The 23,828-nt window shown below is 38.8% G+C and overlaps 1 protein-coding gene across 5 annotated transcripts in view; it reads left to right on the top strand.

Moving 5' to 3' along the window:
- The window catches only part of ARHGEF9 (Cdc42 guanine nucleotide exchange factor 9), a 224,594-nt gene that overhangs the window by 189,619 nt on the left and 11,147 nt on the right, over positions 1 to 23,828 (top strand). For all 5 annotated transcript variants that reach the window (XM_081080792.1, XM_081080796.1, XM_081080794.1 and 2 more), the window contains exon 9: positions 1,582 to 1,650. In XM_081080792.1, the coding sequence (XP_080936918.1) occupies positions 1,582 to 1,650 (69 nt within the window). The remainder of the gene's footprint in view (positions 1 to 1,581; positions 1,651 to 23,828) is intronic.

The raw sequence follows: 23,828 nt of genomic DNA, 5'->3' as shown, positions 1-23,828 counted from the left end.
CAATGTATAACTCCAGCTCTGACTCCAGCTCTGAGATCCCAGCTCGCTGAAAGCTGGTTTCTGGGTTTTTGGTGGTTTTTTTTTGTTTTTTTTTTTTTTGTTAAAATGTTTCAAACTGCCAGCTCAGAGGCCTGCAGCGGCAGGCGGGGTTGGAGTCCTCCATCACTGAAGCAAGCAATTCTCATGTTAGTTTCAAGCTGCCTGGCTGCCGGCGGCCATCTTGGCTGACAGTTGATTTGCATATCTCCCTGATTAGCCAATGGGAAGGGTACCGGTCGTACGCCAATTACCATGTTTCTCTTTTATTAGATTAGATAATTAGTTTCAGGTGTATAGCATAGTGGTTAGACATTTATATAACTTATAAAGTGATCCCCCCAATGTTTCAAGTATCCATATGGGACTATACATAGTTATTATAGTATTATTGACTATATTCCCTATGTTGTACTTTACAACCCTATGACTATTTTCTGACTACCAATTTGTACTTTTTAATTCCTTCAGCTTTTCACCCAGCCCCCAAACCCCCTTCCCTTTGGCAACCATCAGTCTGTTCTCTATATTAGTCTGTTTCTATTTTATTTGTTTGTTTATTTTGCTCTTTAGATTTCACATATAAGTGAAATCATATGGTAATTGTCTTTCTCTGTCTGACTTAGCATAACATCCTCTAGGTCCAATAATATTTTTTGTAGAAATAGAAAAAACTCCTAAAATTCATGTAGAAACCAAAAAGACCCGTAATAGCTAAGAGATAACAGAGCTGAAGGCATCACACTTCCTGATTCAAAATATATGCCAAAGCTACAGTAATCAAAATAGTATGGTACTGCCATAGCTGGTGTGGCTCAGTTGTTTGGGCATCGTCCTATGCAACAAAAGATTGATTCCCAGTCAGGGCACATGCAGGGGTTATAGGCTCATTCCCCTGTGGGGAGGGCATAAGGTGCAGGATGAAAATGATTGATGTTCTGCTCTCACATCCATGTTCCTCTTTCTCCCTTTCTCTTCCTCTCCCTCTAAAAATCAATAAAAATATTTTTTAAAAAACAGTATGGTACTGCCATAAAAGACAGACATATAAACCAAGGAACTAGGATAGAAATCCCAGAAATAAATGTACACATATAAGTCAACATATCTTCAACAAATGTGCCAAGACTACAAAGTTAGGAAAGGATGGTTTCTTTAAAAATGGTGCTGGAAAAACTTGATATAAACATGCAAAAAAAGTGAAATCAGACTTGTATGGTGATACCTTGTTGACTTTTGAGGCCCTGGTCAGGGAGCTCAGTTGGTCAGAGTGTTGTCCAAATATGCCAGGGTTGCTGGTTCGATCCCCAGTCAAGGCACATATAAGAATCAACCAATGAATGCATAAATAAGTGGAACAAGAAATCAGTGTTTCTCTTTCTGTATCTCTCTTTCTTCCTCCCTCTCTCAAATCAATAAATAAAATTTTAAAATAAAGACTTTTTATATGTCTTGCCAAAATTACTCTTCCAGGAACATACTAATTTTTACATTTAAGAAAGGCCAATGTTTCTTTAACAAAATAATGTGTTTTTCTTTTCCTAGGCTTTGAAATTTCTGAAAATCAGAAGAGGCAGGCTGCAATGACTGTGAGAAAAGTCTCTAAACAAAAAGGTAAAGCTGCCTTTTACCAACACTCCTCCTACCCCACCCTATCCCACCCCCACCCCATCATTCACTCTCTTTGTGAGAATGGAAAGCCATAGGCTATGTGTTTTCTTATTCCTAGGCTTTTTTCCATGTAGAAGTTCACTTGGGGGTGGTGGAAAGTTTCTGGATTCCTATGTGTCCCTGTACATAGAAAATGTTCTTAAAGGTTTAAGTCTGAGGAATGAATAGTATAAGGTACTTATGTCCAGAGATAGTTCATCAAGTACAGGAAAAAAAAATAGAGCCTCTTTTTATGATTATTTTTACTTAAATAAACGAGAGAGAGCGAGAAACTAAACTTTACTAACAATTTAGAGATGGCTGGGCAATAGAAAATGTATAGGATTTATTTATACGTGTAAGGGAAATGTGCAGAATTTTCTTTCATTGTTCTGGAGATATTTGGTAAATCAAGAATCCCAAATCAGAATGAAGAACTTCAAACTGAATCTAGAAGATTCAGATATTCATTGTCTCTTTCTCTGAACTATAAAATATTTACAAAAGAAAAATATATTGAAAATAAATTTGAATATGAAATGAAGCCCTATTTTCTCATTTTTATGAACTAGACAAAATTAAAATGCTTAGATAAACAAAAGAAAGGAACTACCCTACCCTCTGTTTATTTGAGAGCCTATTCAATCCCAGTCATTTTACATAATTTTTTTCATTTCATCTTTATGGCACCTCTAATAAGGTAGGCATTGTTTGCCCTGTTTTGTAGATGAGGAAACTGAGGCTCTTCTGGGTTAAGTGACTCTGAACATAAGTCAGCTTGACTGTAAGTCCCCTGCTCTCTCTTCTCCACCTAAGGGGTCTGATGATTTTCCATTTTGAGGAAGAACAGCTGACTTTTTTTGTCTCACCTCAATTACCAACAAATGTTTCTGTTACTGATAACCACTGTTATTGTCCCCAGGGGTGGGCAATCTTAGACCTCAGTTTCCCCAGGTCACTCCTGCTTTCTCAGTAGACTATTGCTCAGAATGCGTCACCGTAGAAAATGATCAGATTCAAGTTGCCTAAAATTCCAGCAGTCACAGAAAGCACCCCTGATTACTCCTAATGACACTGTTTTTCATTGAGTAAGCTGAGTACCTGTGTATATCTGATTTCCAATTAAGCAGTGTACCTAGTTGGAGCCCTTCTATCTAGACATGACAGTCCCTTTAACTCCTTATTGCTTTTTGCCCTTGGGAGACCCTCTTTCCCTCATCATGCAAATGTGATTCTCTTTAGATAAAGAATTAAAGGCAACCACTCCTAACCTCTTGGGGATGAAAAGTGAGGTATAATATTAGAAAGCAATCTGGAGTTACTGTAAAGATATAATCTGTATGAATAGGAGAATCCTGTGAGGGACTATGCCCCTTCTTTAGATGGAGATATGAACAGAAAAGAGCCCTATGCAGGTGGAGAGTCCTCAGGCTACAAAGGGGCTACTGTCCTAGGAGCCTGCATCTGTCTCCTGTAAGCTCTTAGTTCCTGAGCTTCTCTCACTCTGATTTCCTTCATTGTCCTCACCATACTGACATTTGTGATGAGATGGTACCCCATTACCTTAGCCCAGGTTCCCTGAAGCTTATCTGAGACTGGCTGGTTTTGTGACTGATAATCCTTAAAGCTTAGGAAAGTCCGCAAATCAAGCAACCAGAAAACAGTCCTGCTCAGTCATACCAAGCTTTTTTGTTAGTTTTCTTACCCACCTGTCTAGTCTCAACCTATACCCTTCAGGTCCTCTCTTGTGTCCCAGTATCTAAACACTGGTTCACCTGAACAGCTTTCTACCTGTAATAGCAATCTTAAAGACTTCAAAGAAACGTATCTAGTTTCAAATGTCCCAGAATTCCTACAAATCACTTCTCTTATTGCTACTTCTAGTCTTCAAGACTCTTCTAGTCCAGGGCTGTGGTGACTCATATATTTTGTGACTCAAAGGTACTATACGTGTGGAAGTAGTTGTCAAACTTAGTAATATTAGTTACATAATATACATGGGAAGAGCAAGGGAGTCCTTATAGATACCAATGAAATCTAGCTTCCTTACCATTCCAATGAACCCTTCCTAAAAGTGATGTGAAAGAATTGTTAAGATTTCTCTAATGTAATGTAATTGGATAGGTAATTATTCTAGTTTCCCTTTGCAACCCCATCTGTAATGACATGGGACTTTATCAACTCAGTCAACTGCTCTGGAGGAAAGCCTAGCTCTAAGGAAAGCCTTTTCATTTTACATTTGTCTTTCATACTGCCCTGGTTTTAACTTCTTAAGAGTTGTATGCTACTTCCTTATCCATCAGACTATTTCAGTCTATCATTATAAAACTCCCTAGGGCCCTGAGTATAGCCCTGATCTTCAGAGGTTTTGGGACCAGTTGCAAATCAAATGAGTACACTATAATAACTAAAATAATCTTGAAAAGTAAGAAAAAAGTTGGAGTAATCAGTCTCTCCTGATTTCAACACTAATTTATATATCTATAGTAACCATAACAGTGTAGTGTTGGCATAGGGATAGAGATATTAGCTCAGTTGAACATAATAGAGAACACAGAAATAGACCTACACAAATTTACATCACTGAATTTTGACAGAAGTGCTAAAGCAATTCGCTGGAGGAAGGATAGCCTTTTCAATAAATGGTGCTGAAACAATTGAAATTCCATAGGGCAAAAATTAAAAGAAGAGCTACAAACTAAACTTGCCCCCTATAAAAATTAACTCAAAATTGATAATGCACTTAAATTTAAAACTACAAAATTTTAGGATTGATAGGAGAAAATCTTCTCTGCGTATCTAGGGCTATACAGAGAAGTTCTTAGACTTGACACCAAAATCTTGAATTACAAACTAAAAAATTGATAAAATACACTCGTCAAAAGAGAAAAATTTTCTCTGTGACAGACCATGTGAAAAGGATGAAAAAAGTTACAGGCTAAGAAAAAATATCTGCAAACTACATATCTGATGAAACACTAGTATCTAGAGTATATAAAGAACTCTCAAAACTCAACATTAAAAAACTACCTATTCCAATTAGAAAATAGGCAATATATAAACATATTTCACTAAAGAGGATATATGGATACCATTTAAAAATTAAACCATGTTCAATATCATTAACTATTGGAGAAATGTGAATTAAAACCATAATTAGATATTACTACATATCTATTAGAAATGCAGAAATAAAAAATAGTAACACCATCAAATGCTGGCAAAGATGCAGAAAAATTGAGCCATTTATACCTTGCTGGTGAGAATATATAATGGTACAGCCACTCTGGAAAATAGTTTGGCACTTTAAGACATGAAACATACAATTACCATATGAGCCAGCAATTACACTTTTGAGCATTTATTCCAGAGAATTCAAGACTTATTTCCACATAAATCAAATGTTCATAGAAGCTTTGTTCATAATAGCCCAAGCTGGAAACAATTCAGATGTCCTTCACTGGGTGAAAATTAAGCAAGCTATGGTACATTCATACCATGAAATATTACTCATCAGTAAAAAGGATCCAGATACAAGTACATGCTACAACTTAGGTGAATCTCAAAGGAATTATGCTACTAGTAAGTGAGAAAAGCCAATTGCTAAGGGTTGCATATTGTATGACTCCATTTATACAATGTTTTGATGTAATTTATAAATGGGGAATAGATTAGTGGTTGCCAGGGAATAATAAAGGGGTGGGGTCAGGAGAGAAATGAGTGTGGTTACAAAAGAGTAGCAAGAGTGATCCTTGTGATGATAGAAATGTTCTATCTCTTGACCATGTTCTAGAAAAATGATAATATCTTGGCTGTGTTATTGTACTACTAGAGGCCTGGTGCACATGTGCACCAGTGGGGTCCCTCGGCCTGGCCTGCAGGATAGGGCTGAAACCAGCTCTCTGACATCCCCCCAAAGAGTCCTGGATTGTGAGCGTGCGGGCCTGGCCGAGGGACTTCACCGGTAAACGATCAGGGCCAGGGAAGGATGCAGGAGGTTGGCCAGCTGGGGAGGGACTGCAGGAGGGCTCCAAGGTGTGTCTGGCCCATCTAACTCAGTTCTGATCTGCTGGACCTCAGCAGCAAGCTAACCTACTGGTCGGATCATCTGCCCCTTGGTATTCAGTGCATTCCATAGCGAGCAGTTGAGCGGCCTTAGCATATCAATAGCATATTACACTTCGATTGGTTGAACGGATGACCGGATGACTGGACACTTAACATATTAGGCTTTTATTATGTAGAATAGTTTTGCAAAATGTTATTAGAGAAACTGAATAAAGGGTACAAAGCATACCTCTGTATTTTCTCTACAACTACATGCAAATTTATAATGATCTCAAAATTAAAAAAAAATTAAAAATTTCAAATGAGCACTCCCAACATTCCCTCCCTAATATGTCCATATTGTTTATTGGCATCCCGTACCCTCATATTTCTGACACCACCTTTGAAATCGGACAGAGAATGTCATTAAAATGGCAGAATAGTTTGCTTCTGTTCTCCCCCTAAAGAACACTGATTTTGTCAAAGACCCACAGATGAGAGTGATTTTTCTTTTTTGAGTCTAGGAGTCCATCAGAGAAGCTCCAGATCACTGCTGGAGAAAAATAAAATCCATTATTGGATGCATAGAAGAATCCAGTCAATAAAGACTGTGGGAAGTCATTACTTCTTCTTCCTTATTTAAACAATATTTTTATTGATTTTATTTTTAGAGAGAGAGGAAGGGAGAGGGAAAAAGAAATAAACATTGATGCAAGGGTGAAATATTGATCAGCTGCCTCCTGCCTGCCCCTTGGTGGAATCAAACCCACTATCCTGGCATGTGCTCTCACTGGGAATCAGCCTGGCAACCTTTTGGTGCACGGGACAATGCCCAATCAACTGAGCCACACCAAACAATGCATGACTACTTCTTTAAATGTAAAGACAGTGATGCCAGACTGCAAGGAATGTGAAAATCAAAGAAATGTTTAATCTCTAAAGAAACACAATATTTTCTAGAAACTGACCCCCAAAGATATGGAGCCCCCAAAACATGGAGATCTGCAATTTACCCAATAAAGAATTCAAAATAATTGTTTTAAAGAAGCTCAGTGAGATTTGAGAAAACACAGAGAGCCAATTCAATACATTCAAGGAAACAATTCATGAGCAAAACAATATATTTTAGCAGAGAATAAAAAATTTTTTAAAAAAACACAGAAATTATAGAGCTGAAGAATACAATGAATGAAATGAAAATTTAAATAGAGAATATCAACAACAGAGTTGATCACGCAGAAGAAAGAATCTGTGAGGTCAAAGGCAGGTCATTTGCAATCATAGTAGAACCAAACAAATAAACAAAAGAATGATAAAGAGTGAAATAAGCCTATGCAAATTGTGGGATAAAATTAAGAGAAACAGTTTATAAAATATTGGTGTCCCTTAAGTTGAGGAGATGAAGGGAAATGGGCAGAAAGTGTACTTAAAGAAATAATGGATGAGATATTCCCAATTCTGAGTAGGTTCATGAGGCTTATTGGTTTCCAAACAATGTAAACCCAAAATGATCTCCTCCAAGACACATTATAATAAAGCTGTCAAAAATCAGATACAAAGGGAGAAGGTTAAAATTATCAAGAGGAAAAAAAATCCTTGCATACAAGGGAACCCACATAAAGCTATTATCATATTTCTCTGCAGAAACCTAGCAGCAAGGAAAGACTGGGGATTATATATTCAAAGTGCTAAAAGAAAAAACCGCCAACTAAGAATACTGTACCAAGAAAATTTGTCCTTCAGAAATAAAATAAACTGTCCCAGAAGAACAAAAAACAAACAAACAAACAAGCTCAAAGTCCATCACCACTAGACTTGTCTTACAAGAAATGCTGAAAAGAATTCTTCAAGCTGAAATAAAAGGACACTAATTAGTAACATGAAAACATATGAATACACACACACAAGTAAAAGTTAAGTATATAGTCTAAGACTAATCTAATACAGTGGTGTGCTCAAATCTATTATAAATGAATAGAGGCCTGGTGCACAAAATCCATGCACTCAGGGGGGGTGTCCCTCAGCCCAGATTGCGAGAGGGCACAGGCCAGGCTGAGGGACCCCACCCAATGCATGATCGGGGCCGGGGAGGGATTTGGGAAGTTGGCCAGCCGGGAAGGGACAGTGGGAGGGCTCCAGGGCATGTCCGGCCCAGTTTTGCATAGTCCTGATGGGCCGGACCCCAGCAGCAAACTTACTTACCGGTTGGAGCATCTGCCCCTGTTGATCAATGTACATCATAGCAACTGGTCAACCAGCCAACTGTCTGCGCCCTTGTGGTCAGTGCACATCATGGAGAGCGGTTGAGTGGCCTTAGCATATCATTAGCATATTCTGCTTTGATTGGTTGAATGGACAACCGGAAGACCAGACACTTAGCATATGAGACTTATATACTAATAATAGAGGAATATGAAAATTGTCTGGGACACCATCACAGTAACAACCAAACAGCGGGCTGCATGGGGCGACAAGGCGGGCAGGGGAGTTAGTGAGGGATGACCAAACGACTGAAGAGCAGGCTGCATGGGGTTACCAGGCCAGCTGGGGGGTCAGTTGAAGGTGACCAGGCCAGCAGGTGGGGGCAGTTGGGGGTGACTAGGCTGGCAGGGGGGGCAGTAAGGGGCAACCAGGCCAGCGGGGGACAGTTAGGGGCAACCAGGCTGGCAGAGGGGGGCATTTGGGGGCAACTAGGCCAGCAGGGGTGGCAGTAAGTGGTGACCAGGCTGGCAGGGGGGGCAGTTAGGGGCAATCAGGCCATCAGAAGGGGGCCGTTGGGAGTGACCAGGCCAGCAGGGGTGGCAGTAAGAGGCAACAAGGCCAACAGGGGGGACAGTTAGGGGCAACCAGGTTGGCAGGGGGGGCAATTAGGAGTATTCAGGCAGGCAGGCAGGTGAGCAGTTAGGAGCCAGATGTCCCAGATTGTGAGAGGGTGCAGGCTGAGCTGAGGGCACTCCCCTTGCACAAATTTAATGCACTGGGCCTTTAGTCTACATTAATAAAAGAGAAACATGCAAATTAACTGTCCCTCTGCGATGCCCACAAGCCACGCCCACCAGCCAATGAGGAGCAAATATCCAAATTTACCCAACAAAGATGGTGGGTTAATTTGCATACACAGGCACCGGGCAGCTGGGGACAGGGCAGGTACTTCCCCTGTGTCGCCAGGGTCAGGACGGCATGCACAGACACCAGGGAAGCTCCCACACAGCGGGTGCACGCTCACAGGTGCCGGCAGAGGTTCTCGCTCTGTGGCTGTGGGACAGGCATCCTCGGGAGCCAGTCCACCCCGAGTCTGTAGGCCCGCTCCTAGGCCAGGAGCAACCGGGGTCCCGAAATGTGACAGAAGGTGTATGTCGTGCTGAGGGGACCCCCCCCCCCATGCACGAATTTCATGCACCGGGCCCCTAGTATAGGATAAGAGACAAAAGGATTAACATAACTATAGGTAAAACTATGTGTTACTAGATATCAATAAAAAGATGTAAACTGTGACATCAAAAACATAAAATGTAGAGCGAAGTAAAGGGGTAGAATTTTTGTATATGGTCAAAGTTGATTTATCAGCTTAAAATAGACTATTGCAACTATGAGATTTTTTTATTATAGCCTCATTATAACCACTAAGCAAGTACCTACAGTAGATTCACAAAAGAGAAAAGAATACCACTATGGAAAATTATCAATTCATATAGGAAAGTAGCAAAAGATGAAGAAATGAACAAAGGAACTATAAGACAGACAAAAAGTAATTTAGATGGAAATAATAATGCCTTACCTATTAATAATTACTTTAAATGTAAATGGGTAAAATTCTCCTATCAATACACATAGAGTGGCTGAATGGATAAAAATATAAAATCAGACACAACTGTATACTGCCTACAAAAGAATCAGTTCTCCTTTGAAAGCACACATAGACTTAAAGTGAAGATATAGAAAAAGGTATTCCATGCAGTTGTAAACCAAAAGAGAGCAAGGGTATTTATACTTATATCAGAGAAATGGGCAATAAGTCAAAAACTGTCACAAGAGACATTCATCATTATATGATGATAAAAGTGTAATTCCTCAAGAGGACATAACAGTTGCAAATGTATATGTGCTCAAGATTGGAGCACCTAAAAATATTAAGCAAATACTAACATCTGTAGGAAGAAGCAGACAGTGATATAATAATAGTAGGGTATTTTAATACCCCACTTCAGCAATTGATAGATTACTGAGACAAAAATGATTGAGAATATTGTACTAATAATATATTTAGACTACATGAACCTAAAGAACATTCCATTCAACAGCAGAAGATTTCCTGTTTCTCTCAAGCATACATGCAACATTCTCCAGGACAGCATATGTTACATCATAAAACAATTCAGCAAATTTAAGAAGACTGAAATCATATCAAATATCTTTTCCAACCAAAGTGATATGAGACTAGAAATCAGTAACAGGAGAAAAGCTGGAAAATTCACAAAGATGTGGAAATTAAACAACACATGAATGAATAGCTAATGGGTCAAAGAAGAAATACAAAAATACAAAATGAATGAAAATGGAAACACAATATACCAAGAGGTAAGGAATATAAGAAAAACAGTTTTAGGAGGGATGTTTATAGGCATAAATGCCTACACTGAAAAACAGAAATATTTCAAATAAACAACCAAACTTTTCACCTAAGGGAACAAGAGAAACAAGGAAAAACATAAGCCCAAATTTATCAAGAAAAAAAAATCATGAAATAAGGATCAGAGAAGAAAAAAAAAATGAGACAGGGACTTAACAGCAATAGAAAATACTGATGCAATTAAGAGATGGCTTTTTGAAAAAAAGACAACTGACAAAACTTTAGGTAGATTAAGAAACAAAGAGAAGATTCAGATGAAATCAGAAATTAAACAGAAGATAGTACAAATGATACCACAGAAATAAAAATAATCATAAGAGAATACTATGACAACTATACAGTTGCAAATTGGATAATGTAGAATAAATGGATAAATTTCAGGAAATATGCAATATATCAAAACTGAATCAGGGAAATAATGACCTTGAGCATATCATGCAAAGTGAAATATGTCAGACAGAAAAAGTTAAGAACCATCATTTCACTCATGTGAGATATAAAACAGAAAGTAACAGATGAACAAGAAAAACAAATGAACAAAAAAGCTCATAGACAGTGACAACAGTATGGTCATTACCAGAAGCAAGGGAAGTGTGAGGGTAGTAAGAGTAAAGAGGGTCAAATATATGGTGACAGAAGATGATTTGATTGTGGCTGGTGGGTACACAATGAATCATGGAAATGTACACTTGAAACCTATATTATCTTATTAACCAATGTCAGCCCAATAAATTTAATGAACATAAAAAAGGATGCTGAATATACCAATAATGAATAATAACATTGAATCAGTAACAAATACAAAAAGCCTTCCAACCAAGAAAAGCCTGGGATCAGATGGTGTCACTGGTGAATTCTATGAAACATTTAAAGAAGAATTAACATCAGTCCTTTTCAAACTCTTTCAAAGACTTGAAGAGGAGGGAACACTCCAAAATTTACTTTACAAGGCCAGCATTACCCTGACACCAGAGCCACTTAAAGACATTACAATACAGTACAGGCCAATATCCCTGATAAATATAGATGCAAAATTATCAACAAAATAATAACAAACAAAATTAAAAAGGAGCATACACCATCATCATGTGGCATTTATTCCAGGATGGAAAAATGATTCAATCTATGCAAATAATAAATGTGATATACTACATTAATAGAAAGATAAAAATTATGTAATTATCTCAAGAGATGCAAAAGCATTTGGAAAATTCAATATATTTTTATGTTAAAAACTCTCAACAAACTAGTTATAGAAGGAACACACATTGACCTAATGAAGACCATATATGACAAGCCCACAGCTAACATCATAGTCAATGATGAAAGTTTGAAAGCTATTTTTCTAAGACCAGGAGCAACAAAATGGTGCTCACGCTCACTACTTCTCTTCAACATAGTACTGGATTCTAGTCAGAGGAATCAGCCAAGAAAAGGAAGTAAAAAGCATCTGAATCACAAAGGAGGAAGTAAACTCTTTTTGCCTATGACAAGATTTTATATATAGAAAATCCTAGCAGCACCACCAAAAAACTAATAAAGCTAATTAATGAATGTGATAAGGTTTCGGTATCAACGTATAAAACTCAGTAGCATTTTATATTCCAACAATGAATTATCTGGAAAAAAATCATTTACAATAGTATCAAAAATAAAAATAAAAATACTTAGGAATATATCTAATGATGGAGGTGAAAGATTATACACTGAACAGTCTAAGACATTTGTTAAAAAAAAATTGAAGAAGACATAAAAATGGAAAATATCCTGTGTTCCTGGATTGGAAGAATTAATATTGTTAAAATGTTTGTACAACCCAAAGCCATCTATAGACTTCATACATTTCCTACCAAGTTTCCAATGCCATTTTTCACAGAAAAAGGAATAAACAATCCTGAAATTCATATGGAACCATAAAAGACTTTGAATAGGCAAAGTAATCCTGAGAAGGAACAAAGCCTGAACCATTACACTTCCTGACTTCAAATTATATTACAGTGCTATAGTAATCATTGGTATTGTACTGGGAAAAATACAGTTATATAGACTAATAGAAAGGAATCCGGAGCCCAGAGATAAACACATGCATATAGAGTCAACTAAATATTTGCTAAGGGAGCCAAGAATCATCAACTAAGAAGAACAGTCTCTTCAAAATTGTTCTGGGAAAATTGGATATTCACATGGCAGAATTAAAATAGAATGCTATCTTATACTACTCACAAACATTAACTCAAAATGTATTAAAGACAAATATAACATATGAAACCATCAAATTTCTATAAGAAAACATAGGAAAAAAGCTTCTTGATATGGGTGTTGGCAATGCATTTTTGGATATGAAAGATAAAGCACAAGCAACAAAAGCAAAAGATAAACAAGTGGAACTATATAAAATTAAAAACCAACAAAATGAAAAGGCAGCCTATGGAATGGGAAAGAATATTTACAAATTGCATATATGCTAAAGGATTGATATCCCAAATCTATAAGAAACTCATACTACTAAGTAGCATAAACCTTTTAAAAAAACAAAACCCGCCCTGACTGGTTTGGCTCAGTGGATAGAGCGTCGGCCTGCAGACTGAAGGGTCCCAGGTTCGATTCCCATCAAGGGCATGTATCTTGGTTGCAGGCATATCTCCAGTGTGAGGTGTGCAAGGGGCAGCTGATTGATGTTTCTAACTCTCTATCCCTCTCCCTTCCTCTCTGTAAAATATCAATAAAATATATTTTTCTAAAAAACCCCACAAATCATCCTATTGAAAATTGGGCAAAGGCCTTGAATAGACATCCATTCAAATAAAATAAAGACAGTACAAAACAATGCATCCCAATATCCCTGATAAATATAGATGCATAAATTCTCAACAGAATACTAGCAAGCCAAAAACAACAGCACAGTAAAAGGATTATGCACCATCATCAGGTGGGATTCATCTCTAGGATGGAAAGATGGTTCAACATGTGAAAATCAACAAATATGATATAACACATTCACAGAATGAAAAGTAAAAATTATATGCTCATCTCAATAGATGCATAAAAAGCATTTTGTGATAAAATTTCTCAATAAATTGAATATATAAGTAACATACTTCAACATAATCTATGACAAGTCCACTGCTAATAACATTATACCAAATGATGAATGGTTCAAGATTTTCCTCTAAGACCAGGAACATGACAAGGGTGCCAACTCTCACCACTTCTATTCAACATAGTGTGGGATGTCCTAGCCAGAGCAATCAGGCAAGAAAAAGAAATAAAAGTCAGAAAGACAGAAGTAAAATTGCCTCTGTTTGAAAATAACATGATTTTCTATAGAAAGAACCCTAAGAATTCTTATCAAGAAATCATAATCTACGCTAATAAAAAAGAAACATGCACTAGGGAAACCAAGATGGTGACATAGGTAAACACCAGGAATTGCTGCCTCGCACAACCACTTCAAAAATACAACTAAAAGACAAAATAGTCATCATCCAGAACTACAGGAGGGCTGGCTGAGTGGAAATTCTACAAAGAGAAGGAAAGAGAAAAGCACACTGAGACTCAGAGGAGGTACGGAGGCATGCGCGGAAAGGGCTGGCAACTGAGGACATGGTTGTCTTTTTCAATTGCGAGGGAGACACAAGCTCCCGACGGCCCTGACTCCAGTTCAGGGCGAGTCTCTGGGGACTCAGACTCATATGGGGAGAAACTGGACTGTCTGACATCGATTGGAACTCGCAGGTGGCTTTCTCTCAGATGTGCTTGCAGAGATTACCACAGGACACTGAGACCCAAACCTCTTAGGGCAGGGCTGAGGATCAGCCATAGCTGTTTGCTCCGCCCTGTTGATTCCCTGAGACCCCGCCCCACCCAAGCTGTGCCCAGAGGCTTTTGCATATGAAAGGCCTCCCTTTGCAATCTGAAAATTACCTGACAAACTGCAGCTGGGTCAGAGAGACCCAGAACTTCCAAAAGAAGGCCCAAGGCCCCACAGCAGCTTGCATTGCTTCACAGCTGGGCCTCATCTGGGCACCTCCAAACCCCAAACAAAGAAGAGGAATATGCAGATCTCTCCATAGCTCCTTCTGGGTAGCCTCAGGCAGAGGCTAAATTAGCACCTCCTTAGAGATCCAAGAGCCAGTGTACCCAGTGGTCAGAATGAGACCATCCAGATTACAACTCCTCAGATCTATAAGGGACACTCTCAGGCGGGACACTCTCAGGCGGCAGACTCAGTGAGCACTAAAGCCCCACTGAAGCAAGTCTTGCCCCAGAAGGGTATCTCCAGCACAGAAGTTCTCTCACTTTAGACACAGCTGATCCTCACAGCCAATTGGCCTGGAGGTCAATTCCTCCCAGTGATACCTATAACAATCAAGGCTTAACTACAACAAGACTCTGCACAAAGCCCACAAAGGGGTGTACCGAGAGTGTCCACCTCAGGTAATTGGGAAGGCTGAGCCACTGGGCCCTATAGGACACCTAACACAGAAAGCCACTCTGTCAACACAGGGAAGCATAAAAAATGTGGAGACAAAGAAATAAGTCACAAATGACAGAAATGGAGGAAAGCAAACTACTGGATACAGAGTTTAAAACCACACTTATAAGGTTTTTCAAGAATTTTCTAGAAACCGCCAATAAATTTAGTGAGACCCTCAAGAAATCTAGTGAGAACCTCGAGGTTATGAAAAAGGACCAACTAGAAATTAAGCATACACTGACTGAAATAAAGAATACTATACAGAGTCCCAACAGCAGACTAGAGGATTGCAAGAATCAAGTCAAAGATTTGAAATATGAAGAAGCAAAAAACACACAACCGGAAAGACAAAAAGAAAAAAGAATCCAAAAATATGAAGATAGCGTAAGGAGCCTCTGGGACAACTTCAAGCATACCAACATCTGAATTATGGGGGTGCCAGAAGAAGAGAGAGAGCAAGATATTGAAAACCTATTTGAAGAAATAATGACAGAAAACTTCCCCTACCTGGTAAAAGAAATAGACTTACAAGTCCAGGGAGTGCAGAGAGCCCAAAACAAAAGGAATCCAAAGAGGACCACACCAAGACACATCCTAATTAAAATGCCAAGAGCAAAAGACAAAGAATCTTAAAAGCAGCAAGAGAAAAACAGTCAGTTACCTACAAGGGAGTACCCATATGACTGTCAGCTGATTTCTCAACAGAAACTATGCAGGCCAGGAGGGAGTGGCAAGAAATATTCAAAGTGATGAATACCAAGAACCTACAACCAAGATTACTTTATCCAGCAAAGCTATCATTCAGAATTGAAGGTCAGATAAAGAGCTTCACAGATAAGAAAAAGCTAAAGGAGTTTATCACCACCAAACCAGTATTATATGAAATTCTGAAAGGTATCCTTTAAGAAGAGGAAGAAGAAGAAAAAGGTAAAGATACAAATTATGAACAACAAATACACATCTATCAACAAGTGAATCTAAAAATCAAGTGAATAAATAATCTGATGAACAGAATGAACTGGTGATTATAATACAATCAGGGGCATAGAAAGCGAATGGACTGACTATTCTCCGGGGGAAAGGGGTGTGGGGGTGTGGGAAGAGACTGGACAAAAATCGTACACCTATGGGTGAGGACCATAAGGGGAGGTAAGGGCAGAGGGTGGGGTGGGAACCAGGTGGAGGGGAGCTATGGGGGGGAAAATGAGGAACAACTGTAATAATCTGAACAATAAAGATTTAATTTGAAATAAAGAAACATGCAAGTTGGTGTCACTCTGCTACGTCCATCAACCAGTCAGATGAGTATGCAAATTAACCCATCAAAGATGGCGGTTAATTTGTATATGCAGGTGCGGAGCAAAGACTGAAGACAATGTAGAAGGAAGCCAAGCGCTGCAGAAGGGAGGAAAGCTGCGGAGAAGCAAGCGGGGAGGCAGAGGCGGGAGCGAAGCCCACCTCAGTGGGTTTCGCTCCCTTCTCTGCTTCGCTCTGGCCACAGGAAGCCCTATTCTTGCAGGAATCTTCCTGCAACCAGCCTCTAGTAATAGAATAAAAAGAGAATTTAGCAATGTTTCAAGATACAAAATCAATGTATAAAAATCAGTAATGTTTCACTAAAAATGAACATCCAAAAGAGAAATGAAGAAAATATCATTTGTAATGGCACAAAATAGAATAAAATATTGGGAATTAATTTAACCAAGGAGGTTAAAGATATGTGCACTGAAACCTTTTGATGTTTATGAAAGAAATTAATGAACACAAATGAATACAGAGATATTCCATGTTCATGTATCATAAGAATTAATATTGTGAAAATATCACTACCCAAAGCCCACTATAGTTTCAACATAATCCCTATCTCAAATTTCATGAAATTTTTCAAAGTAGATAGAACAATCCTAAATTTCATAAGGAACCACAGAAGACCCTAAATAACTAAAGCAATCCTGAGAAAGAACAAAACTGGGGACATCAAATGTCCCAATTTCAAAATATATTACAAATTTATGGCAATCAATGCAGTATGGCACTGACATAAAAAAAACAACACCAATGGAACCAAATTATAAACTCACAGTTATAAAAGAACATTTATAGTCTACTAATATTTGTTAGGATGCCACAAATACTGAAAGAGGAAAGACTAGTCTCTTCTGTAAAGGGTATTGTGAAAATTAGATATTCATGCTGAAACCGGTTTGATTCAGTGGATAGAGCGTCGGCCTGCGGACTGAAGGGTCCCAGGTTCGATTCTGGTCAGGGGCATGTACCTGGGTTGCGGGCACATCCCCAGTAGGGAGTGTGCAGGAGGCGGCTGATCGATGTTTCTCTCCCATGGATGTTTCTAACTCTCTATCTCTCTCCCTTCCTCTCTGTAAAAAATCAATAAAATATATTTAAAAAAATAATAATAACCTATAAAAAAATTAGATATTCACATAAAAAAATGCATTGGGCCCCTTTCTTATACAATTCACAAAAATTAACTCAAAATGTATTAAAGACTTAATTGTAAGACCCAATACCACAAAACTTGTAGGGGGAAAGAGAGAGAGAGAGAGAGAGAGAGAGAGAGAGAGAGAGAGAGAGAGAGAGAAAGGGAATCCAAGATGGCTGCAGAGTAAGTGGAAGCTATACTCACCTCCTCCCAGGACCAAACCAGATTTGCAGCTAAATTTCAGAGCAATCAACCTAATTAACCAACTGAAGGCTAGTTTAACTGAATTATTATAACAAGGATTTACAGAATAAGCCACTTAGAGGCTGGGAATAAGAGCAGAGATGCCAAAAGGACTGATCTCCGCATGCATGTGTGGCAGGTGAGAAGCCAGTGGGTTATGTCAGATGCAAATTTCCTATCCCCAGGAGCATGGGGTCTCAACCCAGAGCAAAAAGAGCCCTCATAGCATCTGGTGGTGAAAATCACTGGGGATTCAGTCTAAATGGGAGAGAAGACAGTCTTCTAGAGACTCAGACACCACCTTCTGAGGGGTGAACACCTCTATTATTACAGCACCATCCTGGGAAGAGCACTGCCTGATCCTCCAGCTACTGGTGACACCATTCTGCCATGCTTGAGTCCTGCAGAGTTGTCTGTTCACTACTCCCAGCAAGGACTTTTGTGGCACATATTTTCTGGAGAAAATCTTGGCAGAGACTCAGGTAGTGATTTAACTGCATACCTTTGGAAAAAAGGACCATTCTACTGCACCTCCAGCACAGAGCCAGTGGCCCCACCCAACCTGTTGAATCACTTTGCCTGCCCTTCCACATTCTGTGGCCCTATCCTGCCTGAGTTCAGTCTTGCAGGGGGATTTGAGTGCTTCACAGAGCTGGGACCTTTGGAGTGCATCACCCTCAAAATCTCTTGCCCAGGAAGGGGAAGAAGTGCTCCTCCCACACCTAAAGATTTGATACTCAGAGTCAAGACCTTTGGCATGAGTTTCTTTAGGAGGATTTTGTCTGGAATCAGATGTGTGCTGGGCTGTGTAGCTATATCATGAGAGGGGAGGGCACTACTAGAGTCCCTCCTGTGTGCTTAATCTTCCGCTAATAGGAGACACATTTGACATGCTTTTATGGCAGCCAGGGCCTCCATGCTGCTGAACTCAGTCCTGTGGAGGGAAGAGAGAGCTACTTGGGGCTGGGATCTTTGGAGCGTGTCTCCCTCAGAGGCTCTTCCTTGGGTGGCAGAAGTACCAACCCCCTCCTACAGGTTTGCTGGCACACACACCCATGTCAGACTGTCTGGATCTGTCCTCCAAATTCCCAGTGGCCTCACTCTGTGGAGATCAGCTCAGTAGGGAGAAGTGAGTGCTACCTGGAGTTAAGACCTTCATAATGTATCTCCTTCAGAGGCTCTAGACTCCAATGGGCACTGGGTTGTGTGGCTGGCTGTGGAGCAGAGGGGGGGGGGGTGAAGTGCTTGCCCCTTCTGCATACTCATCTGGCTCTCCCCCAATGAAGGCTCTTTTGATGTGTCCTCTATGGTTCCCCAGTTGCTCCACCCCACTGAACTTGCTCCTGCAGAAGGGCTGGCTGGCTACACCCAACATGAACCTATGGCCTGCTCCTTCTGGGGAAGCTAGAGTTGGAAACTCTGACAAGCCTGGATGGTATGGCTCTAGATACAGTCCACTTTTCTCTATGCAGCCCCCCAGTAGGGGATCCACTAGCCCCATGATCGCAACCCCAGGCTCTGCCCTAATGAGCTTGTGCCCTATGGAAGGTTCTGTGACTCACGGCCAGCCTGGGCCCACTCTATAGTCTTTCTTTGGAAGGCTTGGGAGGAAAACCAAGCAACTTCAGGAAGAGGCAGAGTAGACAACACATGGAGGTAGACCTTAGGTAGTCTCGGACCTTTTATAGATCTGTCCCCAGATCTAAATTGGAGGAAAGTTGACCCTTATGCATAGCTTGGTCCTTCCCAAACACTCCCAAGCCCAGTAAAGACAGTCACAAACAGTGAATAGCATATTACCTCCAGACAGTTAGATCTTTACCAGAACACTGCCCAAGTGGACCCAGAACCAACACAACCAGTGATGTGCTTCAGACAATACCAGAACTCCACCCAATGAGCCACACAAGCAGCACACACAATGGGAATACTGGCAGGCACCAGACACTTCTGGGAATGACTCTGCCTCAGGGAACAATTCTTGCACAGTGACTCATACATGGTGATTGAGGTTTGTCCTCATAATCAGCCAACCTGATATTATAAATCCACCCTCAAAAGGGCCAACTGCATTCAAAACTCAATTATAACAGGAGAGTGCATATAACCCACAAGAAGCATTCCTGGAGCACTGAGCTCAGGTGATTTGAAAGATTGCACCAGTGAACCCAACAAAACACATACATCATAAAATCTCCATAACAAGTCATAGAAGATCAACCAAATATACAGAGACCAACACAAGCATGCAGACAAAATGGGGAGATGAAGAAATATGCCCCAAATTAAAGATCAAGAGAAACCCCAGGGAAGAATTAAATGAAATGGAAGCAAGCAATATACCAGATACAAAGTTTAAAACTGTAGTTATAAGGATGCTCAAGGGCTTTAGGGGAAGCATGGATGATCTCAATGAGTACTTAAACAAGGAGATAGTATTAATTTAAAAAGACATAGAAACCATAAAAAAGAACCAGTCAGAAATGAAGAATACAATATTTAAAATAACACTAGGGTGAATAAACAGGTTAGATGGAGCAGAGGATCAAAACAGTGATTTTGAGGACAAGATAACAGTATGCGCCCAAGCAGAGAAACAAAATGAAAGTAGAATTTTGAAAAATAAGAAAAGTGTAAAGGACCTCTAGGACAAGCATGTCAAACTCAAAGGCTAACACGGGCCAAATAAACAAGGTTTAAGTTTATGTGGGCCACAAAAAAACAAAAGCTTCAATTTTCATAGAAACGTAGGTTTATTTTGATAGAGACATGCTGAATACAAAGGGCTGAAATAAATGTGTAATCATTAACATAAAATAATAGAATATTTTAATAAAAATTATTTTTTTTCTTGAACATTAACTTACTAGACACTGAATAACTGCACAAATTAATAAATGTAACACAAACCTATTTTTCTTGTTCTCTGAAAGCAAAATATTTCCTGTTGCACACACCAAACAAGTCATTCCAAGACTAATGGTGTGGCAATTGGCTGCTAAAATATTTGCTGCTAGTATTAGTGGAGAGAAATGGTGCACCTACGTGCAAGGTTCATAAGGGAAATGAATGCAACATGATTATAGTAATCAGTCATTAGCAAATGTTGTAATTCATTATTAATAATTATGTATAACAGGATATTGTAAAAATTATGAAATTTTTATTAAAACATTTCTTACATACTATTATATTGGTTGGGCTGCAAAACTGTTTGTTGTGGGCTGTATGCGGGCCAAGGCCCACAAGTTTGACATGTTTGCTCTAGGACAGCGGTTCTCAACCTGTGGGTCACAACCCCTTTGGGGGTTGAATAACCCTTTCACAGGGGTTGCCTAAATACATCCTGCATATCAGATATTTACATTACGATTCATAACAGTAACAAAATTACAGTTATGAAGTAGCAACAAAAATAATTTTATTGTTGGGGGTCACCACAACATGAGGAACTGTATTAAAGGGTCGCAGCATTAGGAAGGTTGAGAACCACTGCTCTAAGACATCAAGCATAGCAACATCCACATCATTGTGATACCAGGAGGAGAAGAGAGTGAGCAAGCAATTGAGAACCTACTTGAAGAAATTATGGCTGAAAACTTCCCTAACCTGGTGAAGGAAAATGTCATCCAAGTTCAGGAAGCACAGAGTCCCAAACTCAAAAAAAGACTCACAACAAGTCACATCATAATTAAAATGATGAAGATTAAAACAGAATTTTAAAGGCAGAAAGACAGTTACCTTCAAGGAAGTTCTCATAAGGCTGTACACTGATTTCTCAACAGAAACACTTCAGGCCAGAAGGAATTGGCATGACATATTCAAAGTGATGCAATGTGAGTTCATTAATGCAAAACCAGTATCACAAGAAATGTTAAAGGGCCTGCTTTAAGAGGAAGAAAATAAAAAGAGAAAGAGGGGGACATAGATATAAAGAGTAAAATTGGTCCAGCTGGCGTAGCTTAGTGGATTGAGCATCATCCCATACACCAAGAGGTCCCAAGTTTGATTCCCAGTCAGGGCATATACCTGGGTTGCGGGCTTAATTCCTGGTGAGGAGGGAGGATGTGAGAGGCAGTGAATCAATGTTCTGTCCTCATATTGATGTTTCTCTCCATCTCCCTTCCTCTCTCTCTAAAAACCAACAAGTACATTTAAAAATAAATAAAATGGCAAAAATAAGTGCCTATTAATAATAACCTTAAATGTACTAAATGCTTCAAATAGAGGATATAGGATAGCTGAATGCATAATAAGACATGACCCATATATAAATGCTTCTAAAAGAGAACCACCTCAGAACAAAAGATACACACAGACTGAAAGTGAAGGGATGGGGAAAAAAAATATCCCATTCAAATGGAAACAAACAAACAAAAAAGCCCAGGAAGGAAACTTATATCAGACAAAATAGACTTCTAAACAAAGTCCATAAGAAAGACAACAAAAGTCACTACATAATACTAAAGGGATTGATCTAACAAGAGTATATAACCCTTGTAAACACATATGCATCGAAAATAGGAGCACCTATATATAAAGAAAACCTTGGTGGACATTAAAGTATAGTTTGACAGAAATACAGTCATACTAAAGGATTTTAACACTCAATGACATCAATAGGTAGATCTTCCAGTCAAATAATTAATAAGGAAACAATGACCTTAAACAACACACTGGATCAGAAAGCTTTAATTGATATTTACAGAACATTTCATCCCAAAGGTGGAGAATATACTATCTTATCAAGTGCACACGGAACATTATCAAAGATACACCAAGCTTTAGGACAAAAACTAAGTCTTAATAAATACGAGGAGATTGAAATCATATAAAACATCTTCTCTGACCACAGTGGTATAAAACTTGCCCAAACTGGTTTGGCTCAGTGGATAGAGTGTCGGCCTGCAGACTGAAGGGTCCCAGGTTCGATTCCAGTCAAGGGTATGTACCTTGGTTGCGGGCACACCCCCAGTGGGGAGTGTGCAGGAGGCAGCTGAATTGATGTCTCTAACTCTCTATCCCTCTCCCTTCCTCTCTCTAAAAAATCAATAAAATATATATTTTAAAAAAATAAAACTAGATGTCAATTATAATAAAAACTGGAAAACATTAAAATATGGAGCCCAAATAACATTATTAAATAATTAATGAGTTAAAGTAAGATAAAAGAATAAATAAAAAGTTACCTGAAAACAAGTGAAAATTAACACACAAAAACAAAAATCTATGGAACACAGCAAAAGCAGACCTGAGAAGGAAGTTCACAGCATTTCAGGCCAATTCAAGAAGCTTAAGTAAACAATCTAATCCTACACCTAAATGAACTAGAAAAAGAATAAAAAAACCCAGACTAAGTAGAAGGAAAGAGATAATAAAGATCAGAGTGGCAATAAATGGCATAGAGACTAAAGAAACAATACAAACATCAGTGAAACCAAGAGCAGGTTCTTTGAAAAGATAAGTAAATTTACAAACCTTTTAAGCAGACTTCAATGAAAAAGGAATTAGACCCAAATGAATAAAATCAGAAATGAAAGATACAAAGTAAGAATTGACACCACAGAAATACAATTTGGGGAACAGGAAGTAAAACTGTCATTATTCACAAATGACATGGTATTGTATATAGAAAACCTAAAGGACTCCATCTAAAAAATTCTTGATCTAATAAATGAATTTGGAAAAGTAGGAAACAAAATTAATATTCAGAAATCAGTGGCATTTTTATACTAGTATGCCAATAATGGACTATCAAAAAGAGAAATTAAGAAACAAATGCCATTTATTATTGCAACAAAAAAGATAAAGAATCTAGGATTAAATTTAACCAAGGAGGTCAAAGACTTGTACTTGGAAAATTATAAGATACTTAGTAAGGAAATGAGGAAAATACAAATAAAGGGAAGCATATAACATGTTCAAGGATAGGAAAAAATCATCATTGAAATGTCCATACTCAATGGGCAAAAACTAAAACCATTTCCTCTAAAAATAGGAACAAGACAGGGATGTCCACTTTCACCACTCTATTTCAACATAGTAGTAGAAGTGCTAGCCACGGTGATAAGAAAACATGAAAGGCATCCAAATTGGAAGAGAGGAAGTAAAACTCTCATTATTCTCGGATGACATGATATTGTACATAGAAAACCCTAAAAATTCCATTGAAAAACTACTAGATTTAAAAAATAAATTTGGCAATGTAGCAGGATACAAAATTAACACCCAGAAATCTATGGCATTTTTATACACCAATAATGAACTCTCAGAAAGAGAAACTAAGCAAACTCCCTTTTAGC

This window comes from Myotis nattereri, assembly GCF_964212035.1.
Source record: "Myotis nattereri genome assembly, chromosome: X".
In the NCBI taxonomy this organism is placed as follows: Eukaryota; Metazoa; Chordata; class Mammalia; order Chiroptera; family Vespertilionidae; genus Myotis; species Myotis nattereri.
Note: the sequence above shows the minus strand (reverse complement) of the source record. Positions and strands in the feature narration are given on the sequence as shown.